This window comes from Apteryx mantelli, chromosome 1, assembly GCF_036417845.1.
Source record: "Apteryx mantelli isolate bAptMan1 chromosome 1, bAptMan1.hap1, whole genome shotgun sequence".
In the NCBI taxonomy this organism is placed as follows: Eukaryota; Metazoa; Chordata; class Aves; order Apterygiformes; family Apterygidae; genus Apteryx; species Apteryx mantelli.
In genome coordinates, this window is record NC_089978.1 from 201,851,676 (window position 1) to 201,879,519 (window position 27,844).

Consider the following 27,844-nt stretch of genomic DNA (forward strand, 5'->3'; position numbering starts at 1 on the left):
TTATAAAGTTATCTGTTTTAGATATTGCGAATAAACACTTTTGTTTGCACTTTTAATTTAACCTGACATTAATTAAAAGTGATTTCAAAGTAACTGAACATCAATAAGTCATTGCTCATTCAGGACTGTAGTGAACTTATAAACTGGTGCCTTTAACAATCTGCAGAGTACCTAGTCCCTGTTGTGTTCTGTAGAATATCAGAAATCTAAGAAAGTGTCATCCCAAGAAGCTGTTTGAGTTCTCTGGAATATAGGTGTCAGAGAAGAAGGGAGCATCACCCAAGTAGCTATAACTTGTTATGTCATTCTCAATACTAGGGAGCCCACTGAATTTAGAAGGCTCTCAGGGAGCCTATACTAAGAGCCTAAGATCAGTTGGCAACTAGATTAAGACTTAGTCTCAGTTACTACTATTACAAAACTTGAAATATTTCTTTAAAATGTCCACTTCTCTGTCAATATTCTTTGTTACATTTTTGTTAGAAGATTGTAGAGCTTCGATTACTGCAGATAGAGCTTTGTGTTCTGTGGCCCTAGACTCTCTGGCCACTGAACTGTTCATCTTAATCTAAATTTTTCCTTTCTTTCATCCATCTATTTTTTGGTAGTGAAGATAATGTTGATATTGTACCAATGAATTGATGTGGTTCTGTCTTCCTGAATTTGTATACCATTGGAAACATTGAATGTTTAAATGGGCTATTGATAACCCCAGTGTAAGTAGTATTAACTGTTTTGATGCTGTTAGCTGCATAATTCTGCTAAAATTAGATAATGTATTTATCCCCAAACCTACTCTGATAATCTTGTTTTCCCTCAAACCTTCAGCTTCACTTCTGACAACTTCTATATCAGTGATGCATTTTCAGTATGAAACCATGAAGACAAAAACTATTTAAAGAGATGATACTTGTTAAGTCAAGCACATGTTTGTATGCATTAAGATAATATGTTTAATAAAATAACTTTTTTCTTTTTGTACAGAATCCAGCCTGTTCCAGGGTCCTGTGTCGACCATGCAAACTTAATAATCAAAACCTTAAAATAAAGGTCAGGAGTACTAAATTTGGATGTCCAGTTTGATTTCACAAGGGTGTGATTTTTAAAAACACTTAACATAAAAGAGTACTTTATATTTAGCATACATATCCCATTAACTTCAGCTGGCATTTGACACTGCTCATTCAAGCCAAGGTGTGAAACTAGATGCTCAGAAAATTTAAAAAATGAGCACTTATTCACTCCTTAGGAGAATCACAGAATGGTTGAGGTTGGAAGGGACCTCTGGAGAAATTCTAAGTGATTTGCCTGACATAATACAGAATCTCTGTGGCAGAGACAAAGATAGAATTTGGTTTTTCATAGCAGCGTTCCCTGCCAAAACCATGATGCTGTTGTTGTTTTATATTAATTGCCTTGTTTATTACAAACACAACTGGCTAATCTCTGTATTGTCCTGGATTTATAACATGCCAGTGTTGTTATGTCAGTGGTTTTGGTGTGGGGCTGTACATATGACAGAATGTTCATAGGATTCATCCTTACTATGACTAGAACAGACATACAATATGTCTGTTAGGAGTGCTCAAATTGAAGATCCTGTTCTAGCATCTTTTGGAGCTTATTGATGTTCTGCTGGCATTATGGGGTCATATTGCCTTATACATGATTTATATATGCATGAATTCAGAAGATCTCTTTATTAGCCAGCATCAGGCACTGGCCAAGTTACCTGTGTCTGAGACAAGGTAAAGAAACCTGCATAGGGCTCATTACTGCATAGTTGTTAACTGATATGTAAGAGTAGGGTTTCTCTGAACAGAGGATGCCTTTCTTTGGACTCTTTTGAAGCAATGAGTTATGTCTGTTGGGTTTTTTTAATGGGTTTTTGTTTGTTTGTTTTATGGATGTTTTGCTTGGACTTTTGCTTCTGGCTTTTTTTTCTTCCATTTTATTTTTCCTGCTCAGATTTTGATGTGACCTTGCTTTTTGTAGTCTTTCCCCATGTAAATGAGGAGACAGGGCTTTAATTCTGAATGAGCCCATCTATTTTGGGATTTCTTCTGCAGTAAATGACTAGGGATTCTAACAGCAAAGCTTCCTCCACTGCATACCATCTTAATCATCTGCAGACCAGGTCTGTCTTCTAGAATGAATGAGGAAGAGGTAGTACAGTAATTAAGACTGGATTTGTGTCTCAGTGCTGATTGAATTTTAGCTTAATTATACTAAGGCTGAAGTATTAACTCATAGTAAACATCAGAGGTTCTTCCTTGGTGGTGCATGTTTGAGTGACCTAAGAAGGAAAAAAACTTCAGTCACAGTTCACACTTCATTAGATGCCAGAGTTACCAGTTGTGATAATGACAACAAGGAACTGAGAATGGAGAAAGTCACTTTAAGAGATTTAATTCATAAAGGTTAATAATAAATAAAGTTCTGGAGATCTAAAGGATCTCCTTAATTTTATATAAAAGAGAACCACTTTTATTCTGAGGATGAGAAAGATGGTATATACAGGAATTGAGAGTTAGTGAGGCCAAAAGATTTAAAAAAAAAAAAACTTGGGCTCTTCAGCAATTGGTGAACATGGATGAATACCAGTAGTATTTCGTCTCTGTTGACCTTTTTGTCACAATATGGTCAAAAACTTCAGGATCAGAGGAATCAAAGGGAAAATGTACACAAGTCTCCCTAACGATAGAACCATGAACACATTCAATAAAGATTTAGGAGTAAGAAAGGCCAAATGTTTTCTTTGATATTTGAGGCCAGAAGGTTGAACTCTGTTCTGGAATTGTCATCTAAGACTTTGGACCTTATATTCCCCTCAGTCTGGTATGAAAGAAGAGTCTGCCTTTCTACCTAAGTATTCATGATAACTGGGAGATGGGTCACGGATGCATGTATTTGTCTTTAAATACAGTAGTTTCCAAAGATCAACCAAAAGAGGTGCAGAAACATTACACCACCTCACAGACTGAGCATTACCAATTGTGTTTTTGCCATCACATTGCTGATGGTAGGGTCTCACGATAGGGTTTGAAGCATTTTACACAGAGTGCATACTGCTCTAGATTCTGAGAGTTTGGAAGCAATCTCTCTTTTGAGAACAACTGGCCTTGCGCAGTCACACCCCAGAGTACCTTGCCAGTGCCATTCTCTGTGACCGATAAGGTGGGTGAGATGAAAAAACATCCCCTTGCGGGATTCAAGGACTTGTTTACCATAGCAGCATTGTATCCTACAAGGCATGATATTCTAGGGGGCATTGAGATGTGGGGGAGTAAACCATATAGTGGGGAAGCCAGGCTTGAAAAATTTATAGGGATAGTTTGGCTTGAGGCATCTTACAGAGAGATGTCATGTGACTTGCCAAGATTAGGCAGTTTTGTTTTGCCATGGTGGTAGGATGAAGACCTACACATTACACGTTATGGAGGTCCAAAACCTCTCCTGAAATAAAGACTCTTGCAGATATTAAGTGTAGAAGCATTCCACTGAATTCTGCAAACTGGATGAGTATGAGATTAGAATCTCCTTGTAGGCATTTTGATATCTCAAGAATCTGTGGAGTGGGTTCAGCCTTTTTCTTGTCCCTTTACCAGCCAGCTTTTCAGACAGGGAGAGGGATATAGAGCCCCATCCAGGGAAAGTATGTACCACTTAGGTGCTGTGGCAAGTCTTGAGTTGGTCTTTATTAATCCGTGAAGATGATACTATGTAGGTAATATCATTTAGCAATGTAAAAATGTGTCTCATAAAAATTGATCCACAAGGGAAGAGAGGAGGATGCCAAAGCAGATGAATGACTTCTGTATTTACAAGATTGCATGATTCTTCCCTGTTGAAATGATTTTCTTGAGCATTTGATAACTGGTGACAGCTGCTAAACAGAAGATATGCCTTCTGCGGAAGTCTTTTTTTGCACAGTGAGTCAATAGTGGCAACTTGAGTCAAAACCTGATGCTGATAAACAGGAGCATGAAGATTCTGGTGGACTGGGACCCAAAACATGTTGAAATATAGTGCCAAAAAAGGCAGCGAGTGTCCTGTTGTCCTCAAACAATGGTTCAGAGAGGGCCAGTTATATTTCTGCTTAAAATGGTATACTATTCCAGTAGCATTGTTTCCTCCCTTCCTGAAAATTGAGAGAATACTGTTTTGAGGCATTGAGTTTCACTTGTGAGATGGAACAGGCAACAGAAATGGATATCTTCAGGATTATAGAAGTGTGCTCAGGACTGATCAAATGTACCCACCAAGGAAAACTACATACTGTTACATTTTGAAAGGATATGAGCTAACATACTGATATTTAACATCAGGGTCTGAGGATCCTGATCTGGTAGCCTGTCATAAGGTTAATGAGAGGTGATTCAAAAGATGTGTAAGGCCTCTAGTACTGGGTTATGTGTCAAGCCTGCTCTGAATTTGCGCCATTGCTGAGAAGTACTATATCAGGAGTTAGTGCATGCATTCTGTGCCAGAGCCTGGAGAGTTCATAGCAAAAATTCCTCCTACTTTCTCACTGAGAATAATAATTGAGAGGATATAGAACATTGATGAACTTTGCCAGTGGGTTAGTAATTTGAGGTGGAGTCACTATCTTCACTATTGACAGCAGAAAATAAAGCCCAGCAGTCCATTGAAATTCTGTAGAGAATCTGAGGAGCAAGGAGGCCTTTCTGCATTAGGCCAAAGTAGAATAAAAGCCCCTCGTTTAAAAAACATTGGTAGATTAAGTTTGGGCACTGTAGCACACATTGTCATGGTAGATTCAAGCTGTGCTGTGAGTCCTGGGTCAATAGGTTGTTGGAATCAATGAGGCTGCTGTTATATTTTTCATGAAATCATTTTGCAACTACCACTTCCTGCCCTTATCAGCCTGAAGGTTAGAAGACTACACCTCATGGATGGGGTATTTTTACAAAATTTGCCCCATGCACAGGAGACAGAGCTGGAAGATGCATCTCAGGAAAAGTCATGCAAGTATTGCTTACCAGAGAATAAAGCATGGGTTAAAACTGCAAAAAGATGTTGAAATAGTACAAATAAATGCAAGGAGCATTGCATTATTGAAGGGATGTCTAACTATGGAGCACTGTAACTTTGCTGGTAGTAAAAAGAAACTGGAGAAATGCCAGACTTGTGCACCAGATGTGAGAATATGGACACCATCAAGCACCCTGTGGAAAATTTGTCTCCCGTTATAAACATTTGTTCAACTGCAGGACAGATATACATGTGGATTATCACTTAAAAGACAGAATGACATGTTTTCTAGCCTATATGGAATTTTATTATTGTTAGCATTACCTTCTTGACAGTATTTGTCACCCTAGTCATTTTTATCTCAGCCTGTTACTTAAGACTGTGCACTAATGTATGTGATTTAGTATGCTGCTTTCTCTTTAATTTCTTTCTCTCACAAGCTGAATTCCTATGCAACTATATGAACTTAAGTCAGCATGTTGTAAGACTTCTGAGACTGACAATGATTATTTAAATGATGTAACCAGAAAGTGATTCCTCACAAGCTGGACACAAATGAGTTCATATTGTCCTCCCCCCCCCCCCAATGTGAAATTGAAGATGTTTGGCCAATCTGATACTAAAGATCTATTTCTGCACTGAGTGCACTGTACAAATGTTAGCTCTTTTAATGGATTCTGCTTTGTCAGAAAGAAAACTGCTGGATGGTCCCTGACGGGGAAAAATGAGTTAGAAAGTATTTGCACTGTGTATTCCACAGGAATTCACTAGCTAAGTTACTTAAACTCTCTGGACTTTAATTCACTTTCTACAAGTAAATAATGACAGGTGTATCTATTTCTGATGTCCTAGTCATAAACTTATTGTTGGACAAGCTGCTGTTTGAGGTAAGCAAACACAGTCGTACTAGAAACGATGTAAGAGTAAACAGGTAAGTTATCTTGAAGAAAGCTTTACCCAGTGGATGGTTGTTACAGATGGATGAAGAGGACCATACACAGTCTTTACTGCTTTTCTTTTCTTTTTAATACATACAGGGCTTGCTCTGTATGATAGGCAAAGACAAGTGTTTGTCTTGTACTGAGCTATCTTAAAAGAAGACATTTAAGCATGTGGGTGCAGCTGTCTCACAGAAGTATACACAGTAAAATCCTCCAGATCTAGAATATGGCTGTAGTGGCTGTCTAAAAATAATATGTAACAAAGGGCGTTTTTTGCGTGGAGAGCTAGAAATAACTTGCTTTTGTGTTGTCAAAATGTAAGGATATTGCTGATTATTTAAAAGCAAAAGCACAACCTCCATAAGAGTTCACTTTCAAGCTCTGACATTCCCTAAAGAAATAATAAATGCCAGGGAGTGTAGTTTTGAGCCTTGGCTTTCCAACAATCAAGTCCTGTGCTGTCTCCTGCCCCCCATTTTGTTCACCCTGAGCTGAGTGTTTTGGCTTTCTCTGCAAGGGCGGACATTACCGAGCTCACTCGGTGAGCCCGAGCGAGCCGCTTCGCTACTCGCCCGAACAGACATCGCCAAGCAGGCGGGGCCGGGCCGGGCCGGGCCGGGCGAGACCGGCCTCAGCCAGTAACGGCTCGGCGCGGGGCCGCGCGGCCCCTTCCCGCCGCGGTCCCCGAGGCGCGGCGCGCGCCCCGTGCCTGCTCGTGCCAGGGCGCGAGGCGCCCCCACCCCCTCCCAACCGGCGGGGCGGGGGCGGGCGGAGCGGCAGCTGGAGGCCCCGCCCCGCAGGGCGGCGCGGCGGCGGCCCCGGGCTGGGCGGTGCCTGGCGCCCTCACGTCCCTTCCCTCTCCCTCCCCCCCCCGTCGGCGCAGCGCTGTGGTGAAGCCGCATTGTTTGTGCCGAGGGGGGAGGGGAGATTCTCAGCCCCAGGAGCTGAGCGCTGAGCCCGCAGCCGGACTGCGACCTGCGCCGTGCCTCACGAATGCGCCGCGCCCAGCTGCAGCCGCAGCCCCCCACCCACCGCCGGCTCGCCGCCGCCGCCGGCAGCGCGGCCCTCGCAGCGCCCGCTTGCCCGCCCGGGGCTGCTGGGCGCGAGACCAGGCGGCAGCGCCGGCGGGACCTCCGCCATTAAAGCGGCCGCAGCGTCGGCCCGCAGAGGCGGAGCGGGAGGGTCTGTCAGCCGCGCTTCAGCGGCTCCCATAGCGTGAGTGAGGCCGGGCGGGCGGTGGGGTCCGGCGGCGGGGGCTGGGGGCTGCGGGGCCGGCGGGTCCCGGCGCGGCGGAGCCCGCGGGGGGGAGGGGAGGGCGGGTCGGGCCCGGCCAGCGGGGGAGGCGCGGGGCGCAGCGGGCGGGGAGGCTGCGAGGGGGAAGCTGAGCGCGGCGGTTTGGGGGAGGGCGCCGCTCGAGCTGTTTTGTCAGCCGCCATATTTGTGGGCCGAGTATTTTCGCGGAGGGGAGGGAGGCGACTGTTGGGAAGGGCTGGAGATGATGAGCTTGGGCAGGAACCATCCTGGCGGCGGCCGGGAGGGGGGAATGCCGCGGCCGGGCCGGAACCATCGGCGCGGAGGGGTGTGTGCGCGCTGGCGGCTCCCTGGGCGTGGGCAGGAAGTGCTCGCGCAGAAGCCGGCTGTGGGCGGGCCCGTGGGCAGGGCGGCCCCGCGCGCGGGCGGCGGGGGCGCTCCGGGGGCCTCGGCGAGTGCGGGATCCCGGGAGGCGGGGAGGGGAGCGCTGCCGGGGCGTAAACAGCGCCGGCGGCCTCCTGCCAGCACCCCTCACGCTCAGGAAAGATAGTGGCTTTGGTGATGCCGGGCAGCGTAGCCTGCCCGGGCCGATCGGGCGGGTGAGCGAGCCCCGATCCTCTGCGCTCCCCCGAGGGAAATGGCCCTGCTCCGCGGCTGTTGCTGAGGGTGGTGTCTTCCCGGCGTGCTGGTAAGCAGCGTTTGCTTACCCTCATTGTCTGGGGCTAAAGAGCATTCCTGTGTCTTTCTCCTCTTAATGGTCTGCATGAAAGTATCCATTGAGAATGGAATTCTCTTTTCCACTGGGCAGGGGATCCAGGCACCAAAGGCAGTTATCTGAGGAGGAGGAAGGTAACTAGGAGAGAGACTGTAAAAGGGATTCGGAATCAAAAAGCGGATGTCGTTACACTTTCCTGTTGGTTTTAGCTATCCCACACCTTAATAAAAGTACTTTTTGCCTCATACTGTGCGTTCCACATAAGCAGCTGTCTTCATGCACTTTTGTTGTGGTGAGGGAAAGTGTCTGCTGGTGACTTTCTTCCCAAGCAGCTGATGTAATTCTAAGAGACGAAAGCTGTGGGTAACTTTCCAGTTTTATCTCTTACAGCCTTTGAGTTGTTGTAAGAGGCAGAATAGTGCTAACAGAAATATGTTAAATTATTTGTATTTTGCCATAAGCGTGATATCTCTATTAATACTGAACAGAAACTGATGTCTTAGTTTACTAGTTTTCAAACCTGTGCACATGGTCTTCATTCCTGTGGATCTGCAGCTCACTACTGAGGGGAGGGAAGAAAGGTGCCTGTGATAATTAGCTAGGAAAAGCAAACCAGTTTGCCAGCCGTGAATTCATTATGCAGAAATGTGGTCTTCCTCTGGAGTATTTTTAGGATATTTGTAAATAGGAGTTTAAAAAAACAAGAACAAAAAATACTTCTTTAGTTCCTAGAGCATTTAAGTTACTCGCACTGAATTTCTAGAAAATTAGACCAGAGAAGTACCAATTCCAATTCTGTGTTAATTTCATTATATTTGTAGGGTATCCACTTTCCATTTAACCGGATTGTTATGTTTTCTGATTTAGCTTTATTTACAGGTGAGTTTTACAGGAAGGATGCTTAGATGCTAGTCCAATCATTTTTATCCTTCTGGTTTGTACACTTTCTTTTATTTGACATTTATAAAAGCAGTTCTAAGCCCTAAAGGAAAAACTTGTGGTTTAAAATATTTTCTTTCTGTTCTTGTTGCCTGGTTGCAGCCATGCTTAAGAATTTTGGGAGGGGAGGGGTAAGAGTTTGGAAACCTAACTTTTTTTTTTTCTATAATACTGGGTTAAGTTAGATAGGTAAGTGTGGATAAGTAGCATATTTTTTGATTTCTGAAGGCTACCTATCTCGTCCCTCTCCCATTAATTTGTCAAAATAATCACTGTCATGATGAACACTGAGCAGTTGTGCATGTTTAATAGTTGTAGGAAGAGACATTAATTTTGTCTAGACGTTGAAGTTTTTGTTTTTTTCCCAAGGGCAGTTGTAAGAGGGACATTTTTTTAATGATGTGGTTTTTTTTCTTGCTTGTTGATTAAATGAAAGACAAATATCAAAAAAAACCCAACAACATAAAATGATGCCATACTTGTCTGTAACATGTTGCTGTACATTGGCACATCAATGTGTTTTATCTGAATAATCCCTAATGTTGCTAAGTATGTACAATAGTAAACAGAAATCGGGGCCAGTGTGTTTTCTTTGGTCCCTGAATTACAAATTCTGATGTGGGAACTTTTAATTCCAGTTAAATTTTCGGTGTCTCTTTATTTCTAGTTATTGGACCTTTTATAGCACTGTTAGTGTTTTAAACTTCTTCAGTCGGTAAGAAATTGATGTGCTTTAATCATATATTGTCTTGCAAAATTAAATTATTAAGTATTTCACCCAAACTTACATGAAGAGGGGTGATCTTTTCTATTTGTCTGTCATTTATAGAGAGCTGATAAGAGATCTGTAATGATTAAAGTGTTGTCTTTTTTTGTGTGTTTATGATATAAAAACATAGTAAGTTAAGGAATATCCATCTGAAAGTCAGATCTATAAGTAACGCTGGCATGAATAATAAAACTTAGGGTTTTTTTTTCATTTGTCTTTGGGAAAACAAGGTCAGTTTGTGAGAGCAGATAAAATAGCTGTTGGGAGGGTCTGATCTAATGGTAGCAGTTTAAAATATCTCATCTTCCCTTTAAAGGAGTTCTTTCAGAACTTTGAAGGTAGACTTTCAGAGGGATTGGCGTCATAAACTGAACAAAAGCAAATGCAGGCTGTGAATAATTGATATGTTAATTGTTACAGTCTTTCCTATTTTCTTCATGTATTAGCTATGCTTCTCTTTCAGTGTAATTGTATTTTGATCTCCATATTTGTCTATTTGTTGTATGCTAATACTAATTTAATTATTTTAGTGAATAAATAACACTGACTTGAAATGCAGAATTTCTGACTTGATCAGAATTAGAATGGTGAGGCCCTAATACTTTAAGCAAATGGTTAAAGATCAAGAGTATTTTTTTTCTGTAGCTGATGGTTATGCTTGCTGTTTCTTTATTAGGAATTTATTAGGAAGAAAAGGGAAGGGAATAAGAAAACAAACTTTTTAGCTTGACTTTATCAATTTGTCTTTAAAAAATACTTTCAACCCTCAGAAAAGAAAAACATTAAAATACCAGAAAGGCATCAGTTTAAAATACATAAAGTTCTCAATTAGAATTTTTGTAATCAAAATGCGTGCTCAATGGTGGTGAAAAAAGCTACCTTTTTGTATGGTGTATGGTACATATGCTGCTCTTATTCCAGTAGAAGATAAACTTGAAAATGAAGTTGTTTTTTTTAGAAAAGGCTTGGTTGGATTTAAGGGGAGCGAGATTTTTATCTACCCTAATTGCTCTGAGAACAAAGCCTGAAGAATTGGTCAAGAGAGAAGTGTGTTTATATGCACGTTTACACACACACACACACACACACGTGTTTTTCAGTATGTTCTAGGTCAAATCTACTTTACAAGTTGGATATTTCATAGTTACAGTCTGTGCTTCACTGTCTGGCAAATTAGATTGTGTTATTTTGTGCATCTCACTGGAGTTTAAAGTTTTAGCACTGAATGAGAATCATCCTCCTAATGTGGGCCTATTTAAAACAGTAAAATTACATTGGTGCTAGTAACTTTCTAGTAATGGCGATGATGTGATTATTAAATATGACACCGACAAACTTCAGGGAGAACTGAAGAAAACCTGTAGGCGTTGAACAAATTTCAAATACAGACACTCATTAACTGGAAATTTTGTATTATGGAGATGGTTTCTTACAGTATATCAAAACTATAATCTTTTTTTGTGGCACTTCTAAAATGTTATTTTTCTGTTACAGAGTTGTTACAGTTAGTGTTTCTGTAGTGTTTTTTTATAATATGAATTCTATACAGTGGTACTTATGTAAGAAGCTAGTATTTAGGAGATCTTACTTGTTATCATTAGGTAAAATTTTTCAAAACAATATGAGCAGTCCTGTTCAATAAAAGGTGCCAGGTTAACTGATGTCTTGGAAATAGATAGTTTGGGGGTTATACAACTTCAAGGTTTTTTTCTTACTGAAATAAAACAAATATTTTAATATAAATGTTTGTAGTTCATTATACTAACTGTTGCTCTAATTTTAGGTAAACATTACCAAATGAGGAGAAAAGGAAGATGTCATCGAGTATCGGCAGCAAGGCATTCTTCTTCCCCATGCAGTATTAAGCACTCCCCCACACGAGAAACCTTGACATACGCTCAAGCTCAAAGAATGGTTGAAATAGAAATTGAAGGTCGCCTGCATAGGATCAGTATATTTGATCCTTTAGAGATTATATTAGAAGATGATCTTACAGCCCAGGAAATGAGTGAATGCAACAGCAATAAAGAAAATAGTGAAAGACCACCAGTTTGTCTAAGAAGCAAACGGCATAAAAATAACAAAGTGAAAAAGAAAAATGAAGCTCTTCCAAGCTCACATGGTATACCTGCTACAACAGCTCCACTTCCAGAACCAAAAGTGCGGATTGTTGAATACAGTCCACCTTCTGCTCCTCGGCGGCCTCCAGTTTATTATAAATTCATTGAAAAATCAGCAGAGGAACTTGATAACGAAGTTGAATATGACATGGATGAAGAAGATTATGCATGGTTAGAAATAATAAATGAAAAGCGGAAAAGTGATGGGGTGTCAGTTGTGTCACAAAATATGTTTGAATTCCTAATGGATAGGTTTGAAAAAGAGTCTTATTGTGAGAACCAAAAACAGGGTGATCATCAGTCTTTAATTGATGAAGATGCGGTGTGTTGTATATGCATGGATGGTGAATGTCAAAACAGCAATGTAATCCTGTTTTGTGATATGTGTAATTTAGCAGTACATCAGGAATGCTATGGGGTGCCATATATACCTGAGGGCCAGTGGCTCTGCAGACACTGTCTGCAGTCCCGTTCCCGGCCTGTAGACTGTGTGCTGTGCCCAAACAAGGGAGGTGCCTTTAAAAAGACTGATGATGATCGTTGGGGACATGTTGTGTGTGCTTTGTGGATTCCAGAAGTTGGATTTGCCAATACAGTTTTTATTGAGCCAATTGATGGTGTCAGGAACATTCCCCCAGCCAGATGGAAGTTAACATGCTACCTCTGTAAACAGAAAGGTGTTGGTGCCTGCATCCAGTGCCACAAAGCAAATTGCTATACTGCATTCCATGTGACGTGTGCTCAAAAAGCTGGTCTATATATGAAAATGGAACCTGTGAAAGAACTAACTGGCAGTGGGACAACGTTCTCTGTGAAAAAGACTGCCTATTGTGATGTACATACTCCACCGGGTTGCATACGGAGACCTCTAAATATTTATGGAGAAGCTGAAATCAAAAACGGTGTTTGTAGAAAGGAGGGATCAGTCAGAACTGCTAGGTCTACATCAAAAGTCAGAAAAAAGACAAAAAAGGCCAAGAAAACAGTGGTTGAACCCTGTACAGTTATGCCAACAGTATCTGCTCCTTATATCCCCCCCCAGAGGTAAGCAAACCATCCAACTGAGAGAAACGTGCACTTTATTTGTCTGTTTAATTTTAAGCCAATGCTTAGATACAGATTTAGAAGTCTTTATGCATTTCTTATATGCCTCCCTTAAAGGCCATGCTCAGAGGATTAATGTAAGTTGTGTATGCTGTACATTTTTGAAATTGCATTAAAAATGCATTAGCTTCCCCATAGAAATCAGTAGATGGTCTGTCTTGTCTTCAGAAATGTTTTTTTTTGTCAGACCAAATGATTTTTGTGCTTAGTTGTTGTTCGCAATACCTTTGAGAATCAACTACTTAGTTTAGAATAACATATATATGACTCCAAGTCTCAGATAGTGGATAGTTAAAGCTAGTCAAATTAATCTGAATAAATAAATATTTTGAAACTGCAGTCCTTTTTTATTAACGTACGTACTGATTACTGACTGACTTCGACAAACAGCCTTTAGCTCCTGTGTGGTGTTTACAAACGTCAGATTAATTGCATTGTTCTCTGTCATGATTTGCATGGTAGAATTGTATTTTTTTCTGTTTAGTGATGTGCTAAAGAAAAGCTTAAGGTGACAGCAGGTAACATACTGTTATTTAAACAGGTGCTCTTGTTCATGTTGGGGGGGGAGTTCATATAAAACAGTTTGATCTTGACTGAATTAAGGCAATCTGGTTTGATTTTTTTTTTTTTTTGTGAAAGACAAAGTAAGAAGGAACATGAACTAAATGATAGTTGGGAATTAGAATACACATTCCTAGTTCTAATTCTGGCAATTTTTCTCGTAGATAACTTTCATAATACTTAATACTAAAAGGATGCTATCATTAGAATGAAATGATTTTTAACAGTGTCATTAGATGTCAGAACACATATAAAAGGCTTTTTTTTTAATCAAAACTATTTTTTTCCCAAGATTGCAGAGATATTCAGCTTTCTTGCAGATATACTCAGTTTCATGTTACTGAAAACTAACATGGATCCTTACATTAATTGACAAAATTTCCTGATTTTGTGTTCTATATCAGAAGTTTTAAAATAAGCACAGTTTAAAAATATTTTGAAGTTTGGCTCAGTGAGACTCTTGCTTAAGTACTCCTTGTAATGTGAATGCACTTAATCCTAGAAAACTAATATCTGAATAAATAACATAACAGAAATAGTAATATTGAAAGGAGATGTGGTCTTGTTACAGACCCAAATCTCAGTTGTCAAATTTTCTTTAGTTCTCTTTTTTCTGTAGCAAAACTACAGCATGCATTTTTTTAAATATGCATCCATATGTTATTAATGAATGATGTAGAGCAGTTCACAGCAGTCTTCATTTAAATGATTTCTTTTCTCTAATCTGTTTTGTTAAATCTTTTTTTTTTTTTTTTTTCCCCTTGGATCTGGAACCTGATTTGCCTTTCCTGGCAGAGATCTTGAGGAAAAACAATTGAGCCATTTAAATTATTAGAGAAGAAACATATAGGCTCCAAGTTTAAATACTGTGTTTTTCTTCCCCCCCCCCCCCCCCCCACCACTTGCCCTAAAGAATTTGAAATAAGTATGTTCTCCACCTCTCAGAAAACTGGAGCACCTTTGTGGAGTTGTTTGGTTTGATTTAATTTCTTAATGATTAACACCTAGACTAGTAATAGGTCTACTTAGTATATAGTTGGTTCTTTAGAGAAGATAGCTGTAGAAGAATAGCAATGTTAAGATGATAGTGATACTGTTTCCTTATCTGGATGGTGAATGTACATGAAAGATTGTGAGCATCTTACTGACACCATTTGCAATGATGCTGTTCTCCAAAACACCTGTCTTCATAGTCAAGTTATGTTAAAAGGTGTAAACCAACATACTTCATTATTTCTACACAATTTTTTGTAGTTCTTGAATTTCTTTATCATCTTATCTGTAGGTCAAGTTTCTGAGCTACTGCCTTGAATGATTTTTGAGAACTGTACCCTTTCCAGTTACCAGAATTTCTTACACAGATGTCATACTCTAAGCTTTTCATTTACAAGTTATGTAGATGGTGTCATTCTGTAGATCATTTGTAATCTAATTGTATGGCCTCATAGGCTATCACTTGTGAGCTAGTGACACAAGAGCGTACGGTCAGATTTTAGAAGTGTTAAAATGGTGATTATAGGAGGTGAATGCCCGCTTGCTTGATTTCCCTGCCCTCCTTTCTTTTAAGTGGAAGATTTTTTTGTGCCTTTCTTTAAAATAAATAAATAAATAAACACTAAGCATGCATGTGGCAGAATAAGCTTAGTCTCAAGTAGTCACATGCTTCTGGGAAGAGCTACTGAATGTCGGAGGAGCTGCACTGTGTGAATGTGTGTTGGGGGAAACTTAGACTCCAGAGAGTGCTTGGACCCTCTGATACATGGTGCTGGGAATGCTGGCCTCCTGCTGCCACCAGCCTGTTTGTTTATTTGTAAACACTGGCAAATTACGGCTGTGGTGCCGAGGTTCATACTCTGCTGATGGTATGTGATGGTAGAGTTGTGCCTTTTCTGCCCAATAGAAATACTGAAAGTATTTTATTTAGGCTGCAGGTGCAAAACTTAAAAGTTAGGAAATCCTAAATTTTAGAGTTTACTTTACGATCTAAGTTTTGCTCCTTGTCTGTGTGAGTTATGATTCTGTACTGATTCTCTGTTCCCTTTCTTGTGGATTTTCCCCCTTTTGCTGTTCTTCTTTCCCCTTTAATAACTACTGCTTTATATAGTGAATAGGATGGATGCATAAAGAAGCAGAATCATAGTGTTAGCTGGAAAACTTTATCTGTCTTCTCTTATTTTTGAGTGTTTGATTTGTAACACAAATAACATTGTTTTGGTGTAGTCTCTTGATCTTGTGTACCAAAAGAGGCATCTAAAATGTGATTGCCTTATGAAAAGTGAAGCCAGTATCATTTAAAAATCTTGTGTAACTAGGATGTTGTGTGGGCATATACTCAGGGGAAAAACTGAATGTCATATAAAATATTTAAAAGCTTCAGTATATTTTGGAAATATACATTGAGATACAGTGTAATCTGTTTTGTTACAATGCCATTTGTGCAAGTATTGCTCTTCTAAGTGGAAGCAGATATCTTACAGTATATAAATCTTTGCTTTCATCTTTAATTTCTGTTTCTACATGGTGTATATATAGTCTCCGAAGTTAAGAAAGTATCTGAAATGCAATAGTTATAGGGAGCAAAAATAAGCAGCCCCCCACAAACACACATTCGTAACAAACAGGAACAAGGCATTATACTTGTCCATCAAGTTGTGTGCATCAGCTGTATTACTCCATACTGTTGGTAAAAGAGTAAATGATCCTTACAAAAGTAAGTAGTAGGCAGATAACTGCGAGGAAAAACTTCTCAGACTCTTAAATGTTATTTTTTAGGACAGCTGGAAAATATATATATATATATATATATATATATTTTTTTTTTTTCAGTCAGCATTTTCGTGTGCTTCAAGTTACCTGGATTTTCTACATTGACCTTCGCTTTGATTAGAGAACACATTGTTCCTAGTAGTAAAAAACGGGTTTCTGTTACTGTATGCTGTGTACAACCAATATTTCCTTTTATTTCATAATTTCTCCAACATAACTATCCTGAACTTACTTACCAAATAATTAAGTGTCATCTTGATATCTGGACAAAAGCATCTTGATTGCTTTTAAAGGAAGGTGTGAACCAGAAAAAAACCTTATAGGAAGTGATGAAATGCAAAATAAGCTGAAAGAAACACTTACAAAGAGTTAACAGACATTCCTTTGAAACATTATTAGGCTGCATGCACAGACAATGCTTCTTTTTCAGCTGATCTGGGCATTTATTTATTTATTAAGAATACTTTCAGAAATTTGTTAAGTAGGGGGAAATAATAAATCCTGCTTAGAAGTCAGCATAAATAATCATTGGATGATACTACTAGAGACAGTGTTGCAACAACGTGGAAAGCTAAATAAATCCAGAGTAAGGTTTGTTAGCCATTTTACCTCAAATTTGTAAGTATGTATACTTTCACAAAATGATCTGGAAATATTTATTTGAATTACAAAAGAACATGATGCAGATTATGCCTTATAGCTTCAACTAATAATTAGAAAATGCAACTAGGTGGAAGGGGAAATAGCAATTTTGCAGAACAATTACTGTATAACATTGTTGAGTTTGGATGAAGAGTGATTGGATAGTCAGATTATTATAAGAAACCTGTGGACTCTAAAAGAGGTAGGACTTTTGTGTCACTAGTAAAATTGGATGTTTCTTCTAAGATTTGTCGGCTTTAGAACCCTTCTGGTCCCTGTGGAAACTACTGCTGAAGTCAGTGCCCTCTTTGGTTAAATCAAAAAATAATTTTGTTTAAATCAGGAAAAGAGCTACGAGATTGTGGTCACTAGCTTTGTCTCACTGGTATTTTAAAAAATGATAAGGTAACTTCAGAGCTTTCTTTTCATGCTAATTCATCATGACTCTGTCTGAGTTATTAAATTAGAATTAATGAATGTGGTTGAGAAAGTGTGAATTTTTTAAGTACATTGTAAAAGTGGATATTGATTAAAAAAAAATGGAGAAGATGGTTGTATGTCTGGCATTAAAAGTATTTATCTTGACTGATGTTGGGGAGAGAGGGTGTTTCCCCCCTATAAAAGCCCAGAGGGTGGAAATGATGCATCTTATTTAAAGTTTTTAAAAAGGAGGTATAGGAATATGGTGTAGATATCTTTTTCTTCTTTTCTGTTTCTTTCAGAGGTACAGTGAAACAATGGAAATACTTCAATAGAAGCAACAGAAGTACTTCTTTAAGCAGGAAAGCTTAAAATGGAAATTAGTATAGGTTAGGGACTTCTGTAAGGTGCATTATTAGCATCCTGTGTGGCCTCTGAGAGTCTCAGGTGTCAGTGATTCCATATCTGATTCTGCTTATTTTTGTTCTTCAGTTAATAAGATCAAAATTCATGCTGCCAATTTAATAATAGTAAAACGCTACAGCTATTTCAAATATTTTTATTCTTGAATATTTTTGTTTCTCCAGTTGTGTGATTTTTTTTTTTTTAAATTACAAGGTGCAGGATCTTATCAATACTATACAAAGATATAATTTTCAGCATACATTTATATATATATAAAACTTGATAGTCAAGTTATAGAATGCACAAAAAATTAGCAGGTTAATGCTGAGATTTCTTTTATCACAAATAAAAGACAATTTTTGATTAATACTTTATCTTCTGCTAATGGATTTAGCCTTTTGAGATTATTTCGAAATCATATATGGCATGGTTATGACTATGTACAAAAAGTGAAGGAAAGAAAATATTTTGAGTAATTTTAAAGAAAAGTCATAACTCGGAATGTATGATGTATAGAAGGTGGTGGAAGTGAGTCTATGCATGTGACTTTTCAGAGAAGACTGAGGAGGTTTTCCAGTGTGACAGTGTTTTTGTTGGTGGTTGTTTTGTTTTGTTTTTTCCACAAGGTTTGAAAGATCAGAGGTGTGGGTTTGTTTTTTTTTTTTTAATGGAGAAATTGGATTTCTTATTGGGGGAGGGAGTTGAAATAACAAAACTCTCTCTCCACAGCTTAAAAAAAAGTGTAGTGAAAAGCAAGGGTTTACATATATTTTTGGATAGGCAACTGCTGCCAAAGGTTTTATATGAGAAGAATTGAATATTGTCAGTCCAAGCACTCTTTCTCATCTCTGGAAGCTGAAAGTTTTGGATACAGGATTAGGAGGAGTAATTGGCAAGGCCTCAGAATTCATTCCTATTCCCAAAATAGAAACTTTCATAGCTTTTTTTTTTTAACTCTGGTTTTCTGCTAATTCTCTTCTAATTAGTATCTGTGGGATTACTGTAATTGTGTGTGGTTAATTTTTGTGTCTTTTTTTTTTCTGCTTCCTATGAGTGTCAGTATATTCCATGGAATTTAGCAGAACAGGGCTTGGAATTTCAAATGTTCTTGAAAGTCAGTTTACTAAGTTAAAATTTATTCAATTTATACGTTTTATGTTTTGTTCTGACAGTTTTAAAGAACGTATCAATAATCTTTGTGTTGGAAAATAGGATGGGTTTATTTGCCCAGTGCAGTGGAACCTCATTTGATCGTTTATGGGTATTACCATAAATCAAGACAAATTGGTATTTATTGATATTTTAGTATAAGTAGTGTAGAAGTATTATAATTGAAATACTAGTTTTAGTTCATGTTTAAAAGTTGATTGGTTCTAGTGGATATTTAATCTTACTGAACCTTATTAATTATCATATTAAGTTCCTGCTTCCTGAGTTACTATAGTAATAGTGAAAGAATCGCATAATTGCTGTAGGATGGAAATTTTCTCTCTGGTTTATATTTTGAAGAACTTATATTTTGAAAACTCTAAGAATGGAGAGACACTATAGACTCATGTATAGACACATATTATAATACTTGCAGATGAAATCTGTGGGGTCAGAAAGCAGATATTGTACATTAACTGTTTCTTTAATGCCCACTAATGTACAGTCCTTGGGCTGGTTAGTGATGATTAGTAGAAAAATGGCTGGTTGTCTCTTTGCTGGCTTTCCTTCTGTTTGACTGCTGCATAGTTAATCACCAAAAATACTGTTTTCATTTTTTCTTGTAACTAATTGCAGTAGTTGCCACAATGATATGTAACTGAAACTGAGAGAGGAAGCAGTCATGAGTAGGAAGAGGGAGGCTATGAAATTGCAAATATTTTCTCCAATATAAGAGATTTGCTCTTGTCGTATTTTATGCATTTCTGTTTTTTTTAAAAAAAAGAAAAAAACATAGGATTAAGTGTTTGTGTTTATAATTTTTCTCTGAATGCTTTGACCGCTGCATTAAGAGCACCACCCTTTTTGCATGGTGGATTATCCATCAAGTACCTCTGTGTGAGGAGAGGGTTAGTGCAGAACATCTGATAAAGGACGAATTCTCACCAAAGATATTTTAACTTAAAATGAAATTTAATATACATGATTGGAGTCTGTCTTACTCATTCAGAACAGAACAGTTTCCTTCCCTTATCCTTCTGTTGCTTTTGTAAATGCAGGATATTTTTAGTGCTGTAATTTACTCTCATCCTAACTTACAGTTCAGGATCAGAACTGCAAATGCTTTGAAAACTTGAGTTGGAAAAGGAGCTTTCCCCCTATGAAAGATAAGCAGGGGGATTGTAAGATACCTCAGTATCATGTTTGTAGCACATGTCACAGTGTTTTAGAGTAGGATACAAGTGGAGCTGGGGGAGGGAGGCAGTACTGGCTTTCCCAGTTGCTGTTACACAAATACAATAGTTTTCAAAAACGTTTTGACATCTATGTAGTCTTGGAACATAGCCCAAAAAACAGAAAATCAACAGGGAGTATGCCTGGCCGGCATGCCAAGAAATCAAAAGGCAGCAGTAGTTAGCTTGAGAAAATGGCTGGCCTGGAATGATAGTTCATGCATCAGTACTGTTGGCTTTTATCAACCTGCAACCTCGTGCTTCCGTTACAGGATCAGTTATGTAAAAAGAGCTACTGAAAGTCATGGGAATGCAGTTACCTTTTAAGGAACTTTTGAAATACCTAAATTGTACAAGGGTTTTTTGACTGCTAAATTTGCTTTAATTTGTACTGTTATGGAGAGACCACTTGGAGAAATGTATTAATCTTATTTACAGATTTTGTCTCTTATATATATGTATATTTAAAAATAACTGATAAACTGTGTGGCGGGGGGGAACAACATATTTTGGGTCACGCTCACTGTTCAAGCCTCAACTCACTGACACAGGCTACAGTTGCTCAGTCTGTGTACAGTATAAGAACAGTTTTCTTCCGTGCTGAGCCTAATTGTGTTAATCATTTTGCTGTTTTGAGAGAGAAATGTTTAGCACTTAACATGGTCCTTTTCAGAAGATCACTTGGGAATTTGTCTAACAAGTTCTCTGTCCTATAAAGAACTAGAACAGCAATAGTACTTCTGATCTTTTCTGCTTGCTTTCTGTGGTAACTATAGTTGTGGCTTTTTATTTTTGACCTGTCTAAAGTTAATTATATGGTAGGGGAGACAGTAACTCTGGCTGTATTTTCCAAATGTGTGTTCCTAAACTACCTTCTTTGGGCTGTCTTGCACAGTAGTTTTGCTTTTGACAGTCTCAACAGAGAGATCAGAAATACTTATGCAGTGAGATTGCTGTATTATTTCTGAAGAGAAAGTATTACAGCTTAAAGTAATACAATGTTTAATGCATGTTTTAAATCTCTCAATTTTTTTTCTCTCAGTACTTACTATGCTTGGCTTGCAGTTGACACTTGTTGTTAGCAAGTAAAACTACAGAATATTCTTTCTGTGATGTTCTTACACTGGGCAAAATCTCTAGAAAGGCTTTTTCTTCAAGACAGTTATTTTGAAGGAAAAAAAGCCTTTGCTTGTGTGTTTTGTTTATTCTGGGAGCTGATCTAAGTCCTTTTATAAACTTTGCTTCTGCTTGGGGGATTTGTCAGTGTGGTGCAGCAGTTAACCCTGTCTTGTGCAAGTCAGACCATGGATTACAAACTATAAAGTCTTCAGGCAGCTCTCCCTTACCTACCTATAAAATATACATTTTCTTTATTCTTCAAGAAATTCCTATAAATTTTATATATATATATATATATATATATATATAAAAGGAGTATTCAGCAACCTCCTTCAAGACCTCTAAGAATTTTAAAATCTTACCTTTAGTTCTAGCTCAGGTAGGAGCAGGAAGATCCTTGTTCAGGACTGACACATATGTATTTAATATCATGAATGTGTTCAAATTCATTGCAGCCGCATGTATCTTTGTGAATGAGACTTTCTTTCCCAGTAAGATGATAACTGGGTGATGACGATCAAGGACAGGAACTTTAAGGTCAGTAACTGGTCTGTGTTACTCACAGGGTTCTACAGCAGCAGGTGAATCTTGTCTTATTTCCCCCAAATGATTGTATTGCATCTGTCAAAACTTGGAGAGTTGCAGGCAGTAAGAGTCTACCTGGGAGTATGTGACCAAGCAGAAAGACGATAAAAGAACTATGCTGTAGGTAGTGGATTCTTGTGGTAGATGTAATGTCCTTGCCTAGGACATTACGACCATAGTGTGGATGCTTTGTAGATATGTGCCATGTGAAGAGTGCCTGAGCTTCACTGTATTTAGATAAATTAAAGCATGATTTAATTGATGATATATTGCCACTACTTAAGCCTCGTGTCTAACTGAAATATCAACAGCCATTGTTTATTTTTTTGGGAGGGGAGAGGAGTAGGTTTTTGTAATGTGTTAGGTTAGTTTCTGCAGTCTGAAGTACCTTGTGTTTATTTGAATTTTGAAAGTAGGAGAATATCTTCTGCTAACATCTCTTCGAAGCTTATTCTAGTATTTTACTATCACAATTATCTATGACTAGAATGGTTCCTTTTGTGAAAAGGCAAATGTACTTGAAGCTGTAATTAAAGATGTTTGGTTAGTCTTGCCACATCTGATGGGCATGAAGCCAAGGCACCTTTCTTCACGCTGAGTTATGATTCTCTGGTCTCTCCAAATAGGTATATATTTGGCTCTGCTTTTTTTGGCTTAGTTCAGTGGGTTTTGCTGTCTCTGAGAGAGAGATGTGAAAGTGATTGATTGTATTTTATAATTAATTGTAGTTCTGTTGTTGTGTATGAAGTTTAATATGGTCACATAACTCTGAGCACCCCTTCTGTCCTTTGGTAAAAGACTTTTGAAATAGTCCTGAGTCTGTCTATAGACTTTCTGAGCTTCATTTGAATTAAGCTAGAATTTTTCAAGACTGCCTAACAGGTTTAGTTATTCATTGAAAAACAATGTAGTTGAAGAAGGGAAAGGTACTATACACTGTATTTTGAAGAAGACCTGTGCTTGTGCTGCCTGTATTCTGTGGTGACCAAAAGGTCTGTAGCTACAGTTAGCAAAGCACTGAACAGAACTGGTACACCTTACCTCCTATGGGGCTTAGAAAAAATAACTGTGGATAGATGGCTTTTGGTGAAGTCAGAGTAAATTCACCTGTATGCTTTTTTTAAAACTACCGTATAAGTTTCTCAGGTATTTCAAAAATCATTTTATCTAAGGTTTACTTATACCTTTACGTTTTATTTATGTATTTGACTATTTTTTCTTCTATTGCTTGGCTGAGAAGCTGCTTTATTCCTAATATTAAAAAGAGGAAAGCAGAAAAATACTGATGTATCTGTTCAGAATTTTTTTTTTTTAATGGCTCATTGTAGTGCTCTACAAATCGGACATCTCTCCTCAGTTTGCTGCTACTTGTTTTGGTATTAAATTTTGTTGGAGAATCTGGTAAATATGCTATCCTGTGTAGAATTTTGCTGTAAGTAGTAATATACTGGAAAGAAAGCTAACACTTCTGTTCATTTATGTTATCCTGTAATTCCATTTTTACCTCCTGCTAAGGAAAATCCTTACCTCTCTTCAACTGCTTCCCCACCCCAAAGCAAACAACAAAAAACAGAATCACAGAATAGTTGAGACTGGAAGGGGCCTCTGGAGATTGTCTGATCCAACCTCCTGCTCAGTTAAGGTCAGCTAGAGAGGAGGGAAAAAACAAAAAATACCCCCCCCCACCTCAACAAACCAAACCAAAAAAAAAAAACCCAAAACAGAATACAGGTGGTTGGAGCCCTGGGACATAATATTTGCATCTATTTTAAAAGGTTTTGAAGAAAGTGGTATTTAACCAAGATATTTCACTTAACTGATTTTATCATCCTCTCTTGCAGCCTTTCTCTGTGGATATTTTCATCATATGTGTAGGATAAAATCCTAAAGTGTTTGCTCTTTTAAACTTTTTCTTCCCTTTATATACTGAAAGGTTAATGTTAGTACTTCAGTAACACAGACTTTGTTGTAAACTTTATAGAGTGCATTCATACTTTTTTACATAAAAAGTTTGAAGATACATTCTCTTTAAAAGAAACTACTAATTGTGTATAAGTGACTACTAATTCTGCATTATGTTGCATGTATTAAATATGCAACAATCTGAAAACTTCAGTATGAATTTAGAGCTTTATTTCCAATTTTATTTTAAATAGAATTATTTTAAAATTCACATGAAGCTTTAGTCTCAGTCCTAATATTTGGTAGCAACTAAAATGCCAAGGAGATGTATTTGATTGTAATTTACTACTAGGAAGTAATTGGACTAAAAATATGTAGTTGAAAGACATTAGTAATATGATGGTCATTGCTGTTGCTCTATTATACATTTATATATTTTGATGTTGAACTTCTTTAGACAAATATATTCTATGCTTTGCTGCAAAAAATACAATATCAGTTTTTCCATATTTTAGATTAAATAAAATTATGAATCAGGTGGCCATTCAGCGGAAGAAGCAGTTTGTTGAACGAGTGCACAGTTACTGGTTGCTTAAAAGGCTGTCTAGGAATGGTGTTCCTCTGTTGAGAAGGCTGCAGTCCAGTTTACAGTCACAAAGAAGCACACAACAGGTATGTGACACACTTTTCACTTACAAGAAGAACTCAAGAAGTCTCTGTTTTAGTGAATAGATATTAACTAGGACACAGCATTGAGTGAAAACTTTTCCTTATTTTTAAGTAGTGTGTTCTGTACTTAAAATTAGACATTATATAGCTCTTACAACTTTTTAATTTCTTGTGAGATATACAAAATATTTGTGCAGGGTTATCTTTTCTTTTGTTTAAATATTTCACAAAAAATACCATCATCAAAACTCTCCTAATACTATTGTTTATTGATTAATACTACGGTTTTTGGAACTCATTCCTCAATGTGCCATGAATCTTAGTAAGATAAAAATAAATTTTATTTTAAATTCATTAGAAGATGCAAAGTAAATTTAGACTTTGCAACATAGAATTAAGAAAAATGGGAATGTTTTACAGAGTAAAGGTTAGATGTATTGGTTTTACAGTGTTTGAGGTTTGGATCCTTTTGCCCACATTGTTTGGTAGTAACAGAACAAAGAACAATCCTGGTTGAAGTTCAAAGACCTGTTGATTCCACTTTTGGTTTCACTTTTGACATAGTTAAGTGGGACTATAGACAAGCATAAATTTATGCTGATTATTTTGTACAGGTAAAATTCATCCTATCTAAAGTACATCTAAGTTGATTAAACTTTTACTCATTTAGCAGTCAGAATTGCTGAAAATTGGAAAGAAAAACAGTCACTCCCAAGTTTATATCAGATTCAGAAAGCAGTACTTTTCTGCTTCCCATTTTTGTAATATGGTCAACGTTAGGGATATCAGTAGCACTTAATGTCTCATTTCAAGTCACTAAATGACTCTGGAAAATAATTAAAACCTCGTTTGGCTTCTGTGGATAGACCTGTGTATGTAGTCCTTGAAATGCAGTGAAACAGCATAATGTAGGTATTCTTATTGCATACCCATTACCCTTTTTAAATTTAACTGAGAATGTAATTGGCTGTGGTTTTTTTCATCCTCCAGATGTTTATGACTTCCAGGGGAATTGTTCATGTAAAATAGCTTCTAGGACTTACGAATGCATTTTATAACTTTGAAAACTTTGTATATGAGTATCATTTACTTGTATTAAGTTGAGATTTTTTTCCCCCTTTAGAGCTTAACTAGAGCTTAACTATTATTTCTGTTTGAATTGAATTGTGTTGTTGTTTGCTGATAAATCATTAATTGCTACAGTCATAAAAACACCATGGTCAGCACTGCTTCCTAATTGTCTTTGATCTTTCTTTTTTCTTCTGTATTTCTTTTCTTAGCTTTTCATGGGGAAAAAAACTAATTCCTAATTCATTGATATTAGTATTACTTCAGTAACTGATTATCTTTTTAGGTGGAATTAACTTTGATTATAAATTGGCCACTTGTTTATCTTTCTTTCCTTGCTTCTACGTTATCTCAATTTTTATGCTACTTTTTGAGGAGTAGTAACTTCCCTAAATACTCTATTTTAAAATTTTGAATTCAGAATATAATTTAATATATATTAGATAACTGCTCATCAGATGTTATTATGAATTTCTATGTTAATTTCAATGGTTACAGGACTAAACTTCTGTAGAAAATTATATAGGTGGCATGCTGCCTATTTGGATCAGAAGTTGTGGGTTACTTACGTAAACTCTAAAACAGAGTGTGGTCCTATCCCTTCAGTTCAGTACCAGAAATTTCTGTTCTTCAGAACAGCATCTGTCAGTTACCTTGTAATAGTTGCAATTAACTTATTCAGATAATAAACATTTGAAAAATAATAATTTTGAATGAATTTGATTTTAGTATTGTTAAGGACTCAAGCACAAAGTCCAGGGTACATGTGGAAGCGCAGACCTAGCTAGACTATAATTACAGTTCCTGAAAACATTATATTTACTAGTTGATGATTGGGAAGTACTTCTACTGTTAAGATGTCATGTTTTGGTGAATCAGAAGTGCAAAATTTCTAAAGAATAAATTAATAACTGCCAAAGTAAGATGATTGTTATAATTGATGTTTGATTATACCAAAACAAGCCTTAGTCTGGAGCTGTTTAAAATGCCTTCATTTATTTGTGTTCCTGTCCAAACACATGATTTCTTTCTTTTTTTTTTTTAATTTTAGAACAATGCACTATTCTCAAGTAATAAAATAATTAAAATATTGCATTACTTAATTTGAAATGAAATATTTATACTGCTTGATTAAAAACTGGGGTATTTGTTTGACTTCGTTTTGTTGTTGAAAACTTATAATACAATTGATCTGAACTTCATTTTTGAAAAGAAAACATAAGTTTCAAGGAAAGTTGAATAATAAATGGCCCTGCTGATGAAAAATGTGTTGGTAGAGCTCTTCAGTAAGTAGTAAGCATCCTCTGTATGACATTGTGCATGTTTCCATAGCGTCGTCAATTGGTCTCATGAATACCTATTGAAATAGTTGTAGCTGCAAAGCATTTCATGTATTAGTCATCTTTGTTATTCCAAGTATAAGCCAAACCATAATGAAGATTTTAATAATTAGCTATGGCATAGCTGTTAGGAGGAACTCCTCAAAATTGTGCAACGTAGATTACTTGTTCCAGTCAGGTGGGGAAAGCAAGCATAATTACTTTGATAATTTCAGTCTTAGACAGGAAGATTCTTTGACTTCTCCCATAAAATAAGACAAAAAGTGTCAAAGAACCGTAAACATGTTTTCATTCAATCCCAGGAACATAAACACTGAGATACAAATTCAGAGTAGTTTTTAATTGTTTTTCATTTAAACTGAAAAGAAATACTAAAACCAGGTATTCTAAACAAAACTCTGGAATTGATTTCAAAATGCCTAGTAGAAGGTATTTTGATCCCTCTCAAAGAGCATTTGATTTATTAGAATGAATTCGGCAGGGGGAAAAACTTTCCATGATTTAGAGTAACTGCATAATAAATGTGCTTTAGTGCTAAATTATGATATGCTTTTCAAGGTGATGTTATTAAAAACTTCTGTTAGTTCTAAACAGAGCCGAAAGATCTTGACTTATATACTACTTGATATTCTGAAGGAAGAGGAACACTCTGAAAAATGGTTAACGTTTTTCTTCATCCTGTCACTTCTCTTTCACCATCTCGAAGTTCAGGGGAGCGATTGCAGATATCCTAAACAAGCTTACATCCTCATTATTTTATTTTTTTTTCTATACTTAATGTCTGGATAAAAACGAGGCGTGAAATTCAAGTGCAGTGGCTATTCCTGCTGCAGTGAGATTGTTTAAAGACTGCTGTTTGGAAAAACAAAGTGGAAGCTGCTGGTAACTAAGGTCATATCTGCACTGAAGATTTCAGCAAGAACATTGCATTAGTTGCAGTCATAAAATGGTGTTGGCTGACTGTCATTCAAGTGTCAGCAGAGGATCTTAGAATTATAGTGATAAAATTTGATCTTGATCTATGCAATTAGTTTTGTTTGGCTTATGTTACAGACCCTGTAAAGAGTGAGGCTGTCCCCACATATTTGCATCCAGCACAAGGAATGATTTGTTGGTACACGATGACAGTACTCCTACCAGTATACATAGAAT

The 27,844-nt window shown here is 37.5% G+C and overlaps 1 protein-coding gene across 2 annotated transcripts in view; it reads left to right on the plus strand.

The window, feature by feature from the left end:
- The first annotated feature begins 6,792 nt into the window (after positions 1–6,792).
- The window catches only part of BRD1 (bromodomain containing 1), a 60,551-nt gene continuing 39,499 nt past the window's right edge, over positions 6,793–27,844 (plus strand). The window contains exons 1-3 of one of the 2 annotated variants that reach the window (XM_067315840.1): positions 6,793–7,151; positions 11,394–12,774; positions 24,131–24,287. In XM_067315840.1, the coding sequence (XP_067171941.1) occupies positions 11,408–12,774; positions 24,131–24,287 (1,524 nt within the window). In that variant the 5' untranslated portion in view covers positions 6,793–7,151; positions 11,394–11,407. Of the gene's footprint in view, positions 7,152–7,480; positions 7,876–11,393; positions 12,775–24,130; positions 24,288–27,844 lie in introns of those variants that run through there. The other variant, XM_067315847.1, reaches the window with a different exon arrangement.